General features: G+C 34.7%; 1 protein-coding gene across 4 annotated transcripts in view; it reads right to left on the bottom strand.

Moving 5' to 3' along the window:
- LOC111868703 (NACHT and WD repeat domain-containing protein 2) overlaps window positions 1–14365 on the bottom strand; it is a 79980-nt gene that overhangs the window by 37744 nt on the left and 27871 nt on the right. For all 4 annotated transcript variants that reach the window (XM_033753143.1, XM_023859605.2, XM_023859606.2 and 1 more), the window contains 7 exons: window positions 13596–13754; window positions 13341–13508; window positions 12434–12561; window positions 11332–11566; window positions 10291–10383; window positions 8954–9097; window positions 2457–2594 (listed from right to left, as the gene is read on the bottom strand). In XM_033753143.1, the coding sequence (XP_033609034.1) occupies window positions 2457–2594; window positions 8954–9097; window positions 10291–10383; window positions 11332–11566; window positions 12434–12561; window positions 13341–13508; window positions 13596–13754 (1065 nt within the window). The remainder of the gene's footprint in view (window positions 1–2456; window positions 2595–8953; window positions 9098–10290; window positions 10384–11331; window positions 11567–12433; window positions 12562–13340; window positions 13509–13595; window positions 13755–14365) is intronic.

The following is a 14365-nucleotide window of genomic DNA, read 5'->3' as shown; positions in this document are numbered from 1 at the left end:
CAGTTTCTTCTCCCAGTACTTCGATAATTCTCTGCCAATTATCATTCCACCGCTGATCCAGTCTCTCTTCTACTCTCCGGGTCTGGTATACTTGAGGCTTAAGTACCAAGAGACGAAGTCTCGCCACATCACAAGAATAAGAAAGAGCCAACTACCAACATAACTTAACAGATAATTAGGCAAATTATTAACTGGCTACTTACGTGTGTACCTGTCCAACGAAGTATTTGGTTATCTCGTGATATAATTCAATTCAATTCAGTTCAAGTCTTTATTATTTATGTGTCGAGTCAGCAGCAGCGAAATCCAGTTACACACAAGTGCAGTGTACATACGGGTAATTGCATTATGGACAAGCACAACATAAAGTCAAAAACAAATTACAGGCAAGTACTGGAGGAAAAACACATTAATGCAGACAAGTAAACAAACAACAACAAAAACAACAACAATAATAATAATAATAATAATAATTTCATTAACATAAATCTAAGTTGTTATTGAGAACTGAGAAATGAAATGTAAAAATATTTAATTGTGAAATGAAAAGTATAAATATTCAGAGAGGATAATAATAATTCAGTTCAATTGTTTTTTATATTCATGCAAATAATAATACTAACAACTATACTATATTTAAAAATTGTTTGGGGAGAACTTTCCTGGCTCTGAATACGTCAACAGCTCTGTAAACAATATTAGCAGCTGCTGCATATCTAGCAGAGGGACAATTTTTACATGAGGGGCAAACACTGAACAATGCAAAGTCTCTGATATACCGAGCAGGAACTTGGAGACCAACAATTTCCAGAACAGAAGGGCAGAATTTCAAACCAAAGAAAACTTGAGTAAGAAAGAGCGCGTCGAGGCAATGTCTTCTAGTATGTAAAGTATGCAATTTTAACTCCTCCAGAGCAAGCGAAAAGCTGTAATGGGCTTGAGGATAGAAACGATTAAAACAAAGGGCCACAAACCTCTGCTGGAAGCAGGGCACAGAAGAGGAGCCGGTAAAATAGAAGAACTAGCCTCCTCAGAGGGAGTGAATGTGCCATGGGAGAAAGCGATGGATGAATGTGATCTTCTGGCAAGTTAAAAGGTAACCGCTCGAGACAAGCTTTGTCTTAAGAGGGGAGCAGATGTAACGGATGAAGAATAGTCGCTGCAAGAAGAGTAACCTAAACAGGAGACACTGCAAGCACACACAGCTACGGGAAGGAAAAGGAACAGGGGTGCACCATTAGGCTATTCGGGAAAGGAGGGAGCAGTGTGACATGTCGCGCTAGCTGGATGCCCCCCCCCAGGAGCTGACGCGCCGAGCGGAGCCGAAGTGAGCCAAGTGGAGCCGAAGTTAGCCGAGTCCCAGCATCCTTGTAGCTATGCAACGCAAGTCAACAGCGGTGACATCACCAAGGGATACCGTGGTTGCTAGGTAGCAGTAAACAACTCTGGACAGCGTTGCTAGCAACACGGCACTAGACAACAATGATGCCTATTACGTGGCCGTTTTCTGTGTTGTCCGGAATGAGGCTACATAAGGAGCAGCGAAGGCTATTCAAGGTTAGTTCCGAGTGAGTTCTGAGCAAGCCTACGAGTTAGTTCTCAAGGCAGCATTTACGGGTTACCAGCATTTGCAGTGTAGCATTTGTGATACTGCCGATGGCAGTAATTGTGAATCTGGAAATTGTGTGATTGTAAGAGCGAATGTGAAATAAAATTCGCTATATTCAATACGGCGTGAAGTTATTTGTCGCGTTATACACCCAACATGCGACAATATTTTAGAAAAATTACTCAGTAGGGATATAGCCCTATAGTTACTAACAGAGGTGCTTTTGCCCTTTTTTAAGAACAGGAACAATTGCTGCTTGCTTCCATTGGGTGGCCTTGCTACAATAATAATAACAACAACAACAACAACAACAACAATTCCTCCACTGCCTTCATCATCATTTATTAGAGGACACATCTTTGAATCTGTGGATAGTGGGTCAGATGGTATTCGTGTTTAGCTGATCACAAATCACTGTTATGATTCACATGCAAAAGAAATTGTTTATCTCAGTCTAAACAATTAGACTCAGGGTTGTAGTTGGGCCAGGGTGGCACCCAGGGGGCCCTTTGTGTTTTGGGGTGCCACTCTGGCACTTATTTTAAACACTGATGTGAAAGCAAAAGTTTTTACAGTTAATTAAACACTGATGTGAAAGCAAAAGTTTTTACAGTTAATTTGACTTCCCACTTCTGAGGTGGAAGCATCATCCTCTTTAAGTATATATACTGTTTGAGATGTTTGTCATTCACTTCCACATTTAAATGTGTAATTAAGTAAAATGGAAAATGATCTCATATCATAACTTCCTTCAATCTGAATCTGCATACCAAACTGCCCTGGCATTTTTATTTTTAGAACTACACCCCTGACTAGATTTTACTAAATTCCATCATAATATTAATACCTTCACATACAGGGGGAAAGTACAATCTTGAACTGAGGAGCGTACACAGTCCTGGACACGGCTGCTTACACTGTGATTGTACTGCATCACAGATGCCATCAGAATTGACTCGGCCTCCAACTTACCTAGGGCAGGCATCTGCAACAAAACATATGTGTAATACTAAATTGCTTTGTTCAAGCAAATGCGAAGATAAAGAGTCCTTGCAGCTTAGTCAGATATTTCAAATGTGACAGGACAGAACATTAAGTCTCTGAGATGTATGAATGAATACTAACACATAAAGAAAATTGGAACAAATAAGGAATTCATTCATAGACTGTTCTTAAGCCATAAAACAGAGTAATACTTGACATTCTCATTGCAGTGACTATGAAGATGAGGCACCATGTAATTTGCTGCATGTTTACTAATGCTTTAATAAACATCTACCAGAATACACATCCCAGAGGACAATAATCATCAAGTAAAACAAACTCAGCTATGATATCACAAAGAGAATGTGTGAACTGTACTATCAAAAGGAGTTATAAATCCATATGATCATGATAATGAAGGGAATCAAATGATATGCTGTGGATAAAATTTCTTCATATTTATTGCTAACATGAAATTTTTTATTTTATATGGTCAAAGAGACAACAAGGAACCAAGAAACTGAGGTGTTAAAAGATACACTCACATGCTGTTCAACCTTCCTCTGCTTCGCTGATAATGAGCGACAAATTGGTGTTGTGGAATGACTAAGAATGTAAATGGGGATATCTTCAGGAATATTATTTCAGAACAGTTAAAATAATTACCGAAATATTATGAACTACCAGTTATCAGAAATAACCAAGCAGAATGATGGCGGCCATCGATGTAGTCGTTGATTGTGTCTCTCGATATTTGGATCAAAATACTTGTGAAAGTGAATTAAATTGTTGTGCAAATTGTAATAAATTGAATGACTATTTAAAAATGGTTACAATGGAGTTAAAATCAGCACAGCAAGTAATCAAGATTTTGCAAGAGGAAAGAGTGTCAGTTGACGTTCATAACCCCAAAATTCAATATAACGTATTGTCAAAGACGGGTCAGGACATCGAAGTATACCGTATGAAGTTGGGAATGAAAAATGTAAAAAATGTAAATATAAATAGTGATAATTCAAAAAGGGTGAAACATAAAATAAGAATACTAGGTGATAGCCATGCACGTGGACTGGCAACTGAGTTGAAGCATAGGTTAAATCAAGAATTTGAGATACAAGGGGTAATAAAACCTGGATCAACATTGGAAAAATTGACAAATAGTGTAAGCTCGGACTTGAAAGAATTAACAAAGAAAGACGCCTGTATAATTTGGGGAGGTACAAATGACGTTGGGAGAAATGAAACTAATATTGGTATTCGTTCACTACATGAGTTTATAAGTTGTCATCAACATACAAATGTTATTGTTTTAAAAGTTCCACATAGATATGACTTAGCATCTAATTCATGCATCAATGAAGAAGTAAAAACTTTTAATAGGAAGCTTGATAAATTAAAGAAGGCTCATCAAAATCTTTTTGAGGTCAGCATGGACATGGATAGGGATTTATTCACAAGACAGGGATTTCACCTAAATACTCATGGTAAAGAGCAGACAGCAAGTGACATCATCTCTGTTTTAAGTAATTTGTTCAAAGTAAAGAGAAAATCTCCTATTACTTTAATGTGGAAGGAAGAGGATCTGGATTGTAATAGTATCTCTAAGATTAATGAAAAAGGTGTTCAGTGTATTAAATCGAGTGAATGTGATTATGCGAAATCAGCTTTGGTTTCTCAGGCAAGCGCAAGTGTAAAAAAGATGATTGTTCAAGATAGTGTGAGTGGAGTCATAGAGATTCAAAGAACTAATGATCAATGTATTAAATCAAGTGAGTGGAATTATGTTCAGTCAGCTCTTGACTCTCAAGATAGTTCTTGTTCAAATATGAGTGTTCTCCAAGATGGTACATGGGATGAGTCAAAAATCCAACGAACTGATAAGGACTCAGTCAACCAAGAAATGACGGGCGCACCAGCAAAGAGAACTCGACGACACCCCCTTAAACGAAATAAAGATTTTTTATGGTAGATCATCCATTTAAGTCAACTTTCCATCCCCCTAAAGAAAGTTCAAATTTAACTCAGTATTTGAGTATTCTTCACCACAATGTACAAAGTCTGAGCAACAAATTACTAGAATTAAATGCACTGCTCTCGCAGTGGCCCAAAAAGCCAGATATTTTATGCTTTTCGGAGCACTGGCTTTTAAGTGATCAAATCTTGCATCTAAATATTGATCAATATAAACTTGCGGATAGTTTTTGTAGAATAAATGATAAGCATGGTGGTTCTTGTATATTTGTTTCCAAATCAATTAAGATCAGAGAGGTTTCTTCATTAAAAAACTTTGGTATAGAAAAAACACTGGAAATATCAGCTATTGAAATAGTGAAATTTAAAATCATTGTAATCTGTGTATACAGATCTCCAAATAGTGACGTAAAAATGTTCTTCAATCAAATTGATGAGGCTATAAATAGGGTACTAAACAAAGGTTGCTTGTTAGTAATATGTGGGGACTGGAATATAAACTTACTCCAAAAGAGTTCACTTCAAAAGACTCTATTAAATCTGTTGCTCTCAAATAACTTATTAAATACGGTTCAATCTCCTACGAGAGTTTCATCTAACTCGTGTTCTCTAATTGATGTAATGATTAGAAATAAAGTATTTTATCCTACTTCAACAAATGTTGTCGAAATGGGCTACTCGGATCATTTTGCGCTAGTTATGAACATAGTTGTAGAAAATTCTCATGTTCCTTTCTCTGAAAAAACCAAAAGAAGAGTTTTCTCTAAAAGAAATATCGACTTATTTAACTTGAGGTTAACAAGGGAAGTCTGGGACGAGGTTTATCACCAAACTGATGTAAACAAAGCTTATAGTCTTTTTTTAGACAAGTATCGGGACCTTTTCCTGAACATGTTTCATATAAAAAAAGTTGTAAATGTAAAAAACATCAAATCCAGATGGATTACTAAAGGGATAAAAGTTTCTAGACAGCGGCTTCAATTTCTATGTTACTTAAAGAAAAAGTTGATTCTTCCTAGGCATTCTTTGAACTATATAAAAAAGTATCAAAAAATTTATAAGAACGTGTTAGCAGATGCTCGTAAAAAAGAAAACGACAGATTCATCCAAAAATCAACAAACCGCTCTAAAGCGTTATGGCAAATTATAAACTTTGAATCAGGGAAAGCTTTTAAAATAAATTATAAAACCTCGGATGTGGACTCCATGACTGACTTAGACCCCCTCCTCACTCCCGGTCATTTTAATTCTTTTTTTGTTGAAATTGCAGGAAAAATGGTAAACCAATTAAATGATCAAAAACCTAAGTATGACCAAGCATGTAAAGTTACTCCATTTTCTAAATCGATTTTTTTCGTACCAATTACAGAAAATGAGGTACTTAGTGTGACTAGTAAACTAAAAGGTAAACTCTCCGCGGGCTATGACGAAATCCCAGAAAAGTTAGTAAAATTTAGTATTCAACCTATTTGTAAACCTTTAACATTTATTTTTAATTTGTCTCTTTGTACTGGAATTTTTCCTGATCAGATGAAGATTGCCAAAGTTCGCCCTATTCATAAGAGAGGACGAATTCAAGAATTATCTAATTATAGACCTATTTCACTATTACCTGTTTTTTCTAAAATCTTTGAAACATTAATATATAACAGAGTAGTGAATTTCTTAAATAAACATAATTTGATATCTGATGCCCAAAATGGCTTTAGACAAAATAAATCAACTCATACAGCACTGCAATCATTTATTGAGGATGTTCAGAAAGCATTAGACAATAAGTTTTTTGCTTTGGGTATTTTTTTGGATCTTTCCAAGGCTTTTGATGTGATAAACCACAAATTACTGTTGGCTAAATTGGAACTTTATGGGTTTAGAGGAATTTCACTCTCTTTGATGAGATCATATCTTACGGGTAGATCCCAGTTTGTAGAAATTGACCATGTTGATGCCAAGTCTCCAAATCAAAAATCATTCTCCTCTTCGTGTAAGGAAATAAAGTACGGTGTTCCTCAGGGTTCGGTTCTGGGACCTCTTTTGTTTTTAATGTTTATAAACGATTTGCCTAAAGCTGTTCATGAAGCGAAAGTTGTTTTATTTGCAGATGACACCAATATACTAATTATTGACAAAAATCTTAAATCTTTAAATGATAAAACTATAGTTTCTATGCATCAATTAGAAAATTGGTTCGCGGTAAATCATCTTATTATTAATATTGAAAAGACAAAAGCACTCTTTTTTCAGGGACGTGGTCCCCGTCAAATTGATAAACCGGAACTTTATTTGAATAATAAGAAAATAACATACACAGCTAATTTAAAATTTTTAGGTATATATATTACAGAGAATTTAAGTTGGTCCTCTCACATTCACCATTTAGTTCAAAAATTAAACAAAACCATCTATCTTATCAAATCCTTACGAGATTTGGTCAGTCTTCCAATTTTGAGAAGTGTGTATTTTGCGAAATTTGAATCTTTATTGAGATATGGTATTATTTTTTGGGGCTGTGGTCAAAAGGACATTCAAACTGTATTTAAAATCCAAAAAAAATGTTTAAGACTGATCAAAAGAGTCAATAACAGGATATCGTGTAGAGAATTTTTTGGTGAATTTAAAATTTTAACCTTAACTTCATTGTATATCTTTGAGACGTTGTGTTTTTTAAGGAAAAATAGGATATATAACATCTCGTATTCAGATGTGCACGGTTATAACACAGTACATAAGCAGAATTTGTATGTCCAACCATGTAACACCTCACGTTGTAAAAGGAGTGTGATTAACATGGGAATAAGATTGTATAATAACTTGCCCTCTCAAATAAGAAGTATTCAAGAGTTCAAGGTTTTTAAGCGTCAATTAAAGGATTACTTGTTGTGCAAAGCTTTTTATTCCCTTCAAGAATATTTTTACAAGAATTAGCTTAATAATAGAACAAAGATACTTAGGTAATTTATTTTAGCTATTGCATGTAATTTATAGTTTAGCTTTTGTTGCCTTATTATACTCATCCACTGTTTTATCATATTTAAAGGACTTATTATGTTATTTTTCTATGGTTTTTTATATTATTAGTCATTTGATGTGATGTTTAATCTCATATATTTTTTTAAAAACTGACTTGTCCAATTGTACATAATGTAACAGTTATGGATGTTAAATAAATCAATCAATCAATCAATCAATCAATCAATCAACCCCTCTGACACACAAAGAATGTGCTCTAAATGTATGTATCTTGTGAAATTCTGTAATAGTTATTTGTTGTTTAGTTCCCTGCAGCAAGTGGAGGTTTTTCTAAAGACACTCCTGTGGTCCACAGTTGTAACAAAAACACAGCTTCTTAGACATCACAAATATAAAAGGTACATAAAAATAATCATTAAAAAACTTAAAAATTTTAACTTCGCTTACTAGAAAATAGCAACCACACTACAAGCCATCTCCCTATGCCACTGATGCATGTGTAGAGGCTAGCCAACAGCCTGCTACATATTATGCTACATGACCAACACATGCACATGTGAAACATGAATTCCCCTAAATACAATAAAATCATTATAATGCTGTGTGAGATTATGGTGACACAGTGACCAAGAGAGCACAGCACACTCTTAATGCAAGCAGTACTAATTCTGCTAGTAGGTGGATCTGCCAATAACAGTCTCTCTGTTATTAGTTGTCACCATTTTCATGAAATATGTTTATTTATTCAAGCTTCTTGAAACCTGGATTTTTATTTTTCCAATACTCTATGTTACGATTGGACTCTGAGCCTGCAGAGCTGAGCTCCTTGACTTAACAAACAATAATTTATTTTAAGAAATTCTTTCAACTGGATTTATTATTTTCTTCTGCATTCTGGGTTTAGAAGAGTTTTCATATTTAACTTAAATTTCTGTAAGCGTGAATTTATAGTCTGTACTGTGAATTTTATTGTCATACTTTATAATTCCTATAAGAGCAAAATTCATTAACTGATTCATAATATTATATTTCAGCATCCTGTTGCACTGAGGTATGACTTATAGTCTTGTTTTCCATTTATATTCAGCAATATTAATTGAACAACATTAATTCAAAATTTTAAACACTTAACGAACATTTAATGAAATAAGTGGGAATTAATGTTGTTGAATTAATATTGTTGCATTATAGTTGGAAAACAAGACTATAAGTTCATTAACTGAGAAATGCTCTGCAAAATTAAAAGTAAGATAGAATGGGGGTAAGAGAAATATTCAAAACAATTTATTTTGCTACATTTTCAGAGGCACTCATGCTGACATGGCTGATTATGCTAGTGTATGGATCATTAAACCACAAAATATGATTCCTTCAGCTTCTTGATATATACATGAGAACGTAACAGAGGATAGTACTCACTGCTATAAGAGCGGCTGAATCTGTAATTTTCTTCTTAATCTCAGCAAATACATGGCTGTCATCAGCCACTGAGAAAATAATTTTTACGTTTTCAGGGAGTTTAACTGGCAGCCAATCCAGATTCTGTGTTCCGTACTCCTTCACCTGTTACAAATTAGAAAAATAAATGATTGTTTTTTTCTCAATAAATATATACAAAAATTTAAGAATGTGTTGTTAAAATGAGTTATGGCCATAAAAATAAAATTATGAAGTATCACTGAACAGAAACAACAAGGAAAACATCAAATAAGATGAAAAGATTTTGTTTTGTAATAGCTGTAACAGGCTAACTAGGCCAGTTACTGGGAAGGATGACAAATGATGATACTAGGAGGGAAGAAATTTCAAAATAAAATAGAAACAGCATAAAAAGCTCTGTGGCTTTAGTCCGCAAGAAAACTATACCACCGAGCGACTGTCAGTTGTTGGAGAATTTAGTGCCAACTTTTACGGACAGAAGGTGTCATGTGGTCAGCGCAACAGATTCCCACAGCAATTAATCTCGGTTTTCTAGAACGCAGCCACTATTTTTTCATTCAAGTACCTCCTCAATTATCCTCACGAGGCTGAGTGAACCCTCTTCCAGACCCACTATTTCTCAGAAAATCTGGTAGCCCCAGGAATCGAACCAGGAACTCTGACCACTAGACCACAGAGGTGGTCATAGAAAGAGCGTATGATTTCTTAAATAATAAATAATAACACTAAACAATTTAGCTGTATATTTTTAAACATCTTTTACTAGAATATTTCAGCAGACATAGCTCTAAAGATAAATATTTTTTCAGTACTAATAACATTACAAGTTAAAACTCCCTAGTTACAATCTGGTCACCAGGTGTGTTATGGAAATAACTAACAAACACACTAATTAACTAACTCCATGAAGCTGAGTTCTTGAGAAGCCAACAGTCACTCAGCCATTGAAGAAATTCCCAAAATTTCAAGGAACCCAAAGGTTCATTACCATGTACACAAGAACCTGCCACTGATCTGTGTCCTGAGCCAGATGAATGCAGTCCATATCCCACATCCTATTTCTCTAAGAACAATTTTAACATTATTTTCTCATCTACATCCAGGTATTCCAAGTGGTCTCTTTCCTGCTGGCTTTCCCACCACTATCTTATATGCATTCCTCTTCTCCCCCATTCACACTACATGCCCTGCCCATCTCATCCTCCTTGACTTGGTCTTTCTAATTGTAGTTGGGGAGAAGTAGAAGTTATGATGCTTCTCACTGTGTAATTTTCTCCAGCCTCATATTATGCATATGTTTATAAAGGTAAGTTTACCTGATCTATACCATCAATCATGATGATCTGAGGACGATGGAGACAAGATGCGGCCAGCAAACGTGGCAGCAATTCTGTATAGCTCTGTATGTTCTAAAAGATAATAAGATGTTATCATTTAGAATTTATGTAATGCATATATATAACATATTAACATATAAGATATCCCCAGTTAATGACAGCAAACAGAAAACTGTAAATTACTAAATTTTCAGTCATGATCCCATTATGATATAAATAATATTTATATTTCCAAAAAGTATAAATATTGTAATAGTGAATGCTGAACTTTGTCAACGTAGCACTGAAAATGATATGTCACTACAGTAGTCAAGTGTCACTTTGAACTTAAACAAAAGCTTTAATTTTGGTACATAAGAGTACACTCAAATATTGTTATTGTTTGAAACACATTGCAAATATGCGCTATGGGAATTCAGCCACCATTTCTAAAACTGAAATTCTAATGAAATATAATTCATATAATGTGTAAATAATTGCAATATACTTCCATTCACACTCACTGACTCAATAGAAAATATAAAGCATTTTATAAAACTGAACATCTTGTTAATTCAAATATTTATTTTTTCAAGTTTTCACTGCAAATATTTCACCAGTTTCTCTTCATAAAATTCTCTGAAACTGTGATGAACCAATACTATTAACATTCATGTTATGTAATCTCATATTAGTTTTAAGCATAATATCAAAATTAGGAGCTTCAGTAATTTAATTTTTCTTTAATCTTAGGTCCAGTTACGAAGGCATTAAAATAACACTCATTATAAAAATAAATAGTGTGAAAGAGGTCGTGATTGCTTCTAGTTTAATCCTATGCAGTTTTCACTTTATCTAATGTCATGTTTAAAATTTAATATCAAAGATGAAGGCAGAGTATAGGTAGAGTCATCTTGTTCTTAAACACTATGCCACAAGCTGTGTAGGTGATGTGAAGGCATTGTCAAGCAACGAAAATATTTAGGACTTTTTGATCACTTCATACAAGTGACATGCATAATCCATTGTATAGCTACTTACATGTACAGCCCATGATTGCTGTCCATATGTCAAAACTGAGCATTGGTCCAAAATAGTTCTTAATAATTGCTCTGTAGTGTGACTCTGGGCTGATACAGAAACAAATCTTAGAAGAAGAAGTGCTTCAGGTTGCCATGTGTGACAGCACTGGGCAGCTCTGGCTATCAGAGTGGTTTTCCCACAACCTTGAGGCCCATGTACTACTAATGGATGCTGGGATTCTCCTATCACATAGCTGTTAACATACATAAGAAGTGTACCTGATTTATAATTTTCATTGTTAATCATTATGTTGACAATTGCTAATAAATGGCTGGTTCTTCACACAGCAACTCCTAAGCACTTACACAATGAAGTCTACTGTAATTTCACAAATCTGTTAGAGAATAAACAAGTTCATAATATACTGGGCAATAAAAGCACAAGTAAAAACTAATGAGAGATTATCTAACACAGCTATAACATTATAAAATATCCTTTGTGATCTTCAACACTGTCTGCATTATATTGTAACATTTTACATCTCTGATATACAGGTCCTGATACTATAATTTCTATATTCACAACTGTTATTAATTTTAGTCATATTTTGTGTTTTCTATCAACAAAGCAAGAGTTGTTCTTAGAATGTGAACATACACAGTAATTGAAAGTAATTAAGAATTAGGATAACTGTACTGAGACCTTACGAACTGAAACCAGTGATAAAAGAAACTCTTAATTGTGAATTATATGTCTTCTTTCCATGAAGTCAATTAATTGGCTTGCTCTCTCCAAATTTAGCATTTTAAAGCATGATAGTTATCCCATATATACCACCTAATTTAAAATTAAAATCCTCATAATTTTTCCCAAAGAGTGTATTTATGATTTCATATAATTATCAGAATAAACAGCAACTGTTTCTGTAAGCAGCCTTAAATTATTGGCTTTGCCAGGAATTGAATATTTAAGTGTTATTTAAATGCATTTCAGACTCAGAAGGTTAAATATGTGGAACAATCATGTTCTAACTTGTAGGTAATTAGCTGAAATTTGACTTTATTCCTCAGGAATGAAGATGATGTCAATACAATTACATAAACATTAACTAACTGAAAACCTTTTAATTTCCTGCAGAACAGCCTCCCTGTTGATGCTACACTGTGCTGCTCTCTGACAGAAACTTGTCTGCTCCATCAGCTCTTGGAACAATCTGCTGTCAATCCCATAACTTGACTTCAACACACTCTGCAAGAGAGAATCTGTCTCATATAAATATTGACATACATTATTATATTTAACCATCCTGTTGCACTCTACATGATAAATGACATAAATTTTAAATTTTAACTAAGTGCAGTGTAACAGCAACGTGAGTGTATACACCTGATGATGGTCGTTTGAGGCCAAAACATGTAGTGTAGAGGAGAGCAAGATCAAGAACATATAATATATTGTTTGCACTTGGGACAGAGTTTATGTCATTTATTGACATACATCTTTACCACATCAGACAAAGTAAAATTAAATAAAATCAAATGTCCCATACAACAGTAAGTAAGTAAAGTAAGTAATTTAAGGTATCCCTGTAACAGGCCGTGGTGGCACATAGGGTTGTGAGATGTTGAGGTTCCCATATTTTCTAGACAATTGGCACACAGATGGCGGCAACTTTGTCAGCCCTATGCGCTGGCTGCCCTTTACCCCCAGGAATATTTCAAGAATATTCCTGGTATTCATTTCTGTTAGAGGCTGAGTCGACCCCAGGGCCATAGTGCAGCTGGAAGGATTAGGTCAATTGAAAAAAATCCAATTACCTCATCGGGACTTGAACCCATGACCTTCTGGCTTGTAGCATAGTGGTCCCATACAACACTTAATACTTAATATACAAAAGCATAGCCCATGAAGAGTAATCAAAATAACTGGTATACTAGTGTCAGGATATAGTGAATGTAAATGGCACAGCAAAAGGATAAATGTGCAGTAATTTTACTGTCTGGTATAATATCATATGTTGCACTCACTTTGGCTTGATCCTCTTCTATGATGTTGTCCACCAGAGCCCGAAGATGTTTACCTAATTGTGACGTGACTTCTGTAACATACTGTGCATGATCTGGAAGATCAAGGTTCAAACCCCCTTCAACCCAGCGAACTGGTATACGCAGGATGTGTTTTTCATTTAGTTGAGTCTAAGAATGAAGGACAACAACTAAATAAATATGCTGTGTAAAGAAGTGTGTCAGCATTGAGAATACAAGTTATATGAATTATCCAACCTTGAGATCTTTGTGCAGCGCTTCCAGTCTGCGTCTGAGCTCTGTTTCACCAGGTGAAGGAGGATCTTGTGATTGGCTGCCAGTTGGCGCACAAGCTCGATAGAGCCACAAACATCTGCGAGCAAGCTCCTGACTCATGCATACTGTGTTATGCACCTCCTGCACAAAGATATATTCAGCTTCATACACTACCATCTTGTTTTTGGTTCTGTTGCAGCATAACACTGAATCAAAGTATCATAAAATTATACTTTATTCATGCTATCATGACATAAATACATTCTTGATAAGTTGTGCCCCAAGCTACTATTTTTGGTTTTGCTAATGGTCAAATCTGTGCTTTGATTTAAAATATATCCCTGAGTATTAGTCTGGCTATAAGCTGAACTTCATTTTCTGAGAAAACAATCATACAATCAAAGCAAACTCTGTAATACAATATTAGTCTATAACAAAACATATTTTTCAATACCTACTTGAGAAGTAAAAATACAGAATTAATATTGCCTCAGTATAATATGGAAATGTTATTAGGCATTGAAGGTGGGTTTGGGCCAATGATTTGCCAAACCATGAAAGACATTTCTGAATTAACAAAGATGAAGAAATCAAATCCATTGACTGAACTAGCAATCCCTTTGAAACATGGAATCTTTCTAATTGGCCAAAATGAAAAGGTCTTATTTTTTAAATGGTCCTTAAAATTACCTACTCTTTGAATGAGACTTTAAAATGTGTCAACAAATGTTTATAGGAAGGTGATACTAAAA

The sequence above is a fragment of the Cryptotermes secundus genome, unplaced genomic scaffold (genome assembly GCF_002891405.2).
Source record: "Cryptotermes secundus unplaced genomic scaffold, Csec_1.0 scaffold1359, whole genome shotgun sequence".
Taxonomy (NCBI): domain Eukaryota; kingdom Metazoa; phylum Arthropoda; class Insecta; order Blattodea; family Kalotermitidae; genus Cryptotermes; species Cryptotermes secundus.
This window is presented reverse-complemented; position numbering and strand designations above follow the sequence as displayed.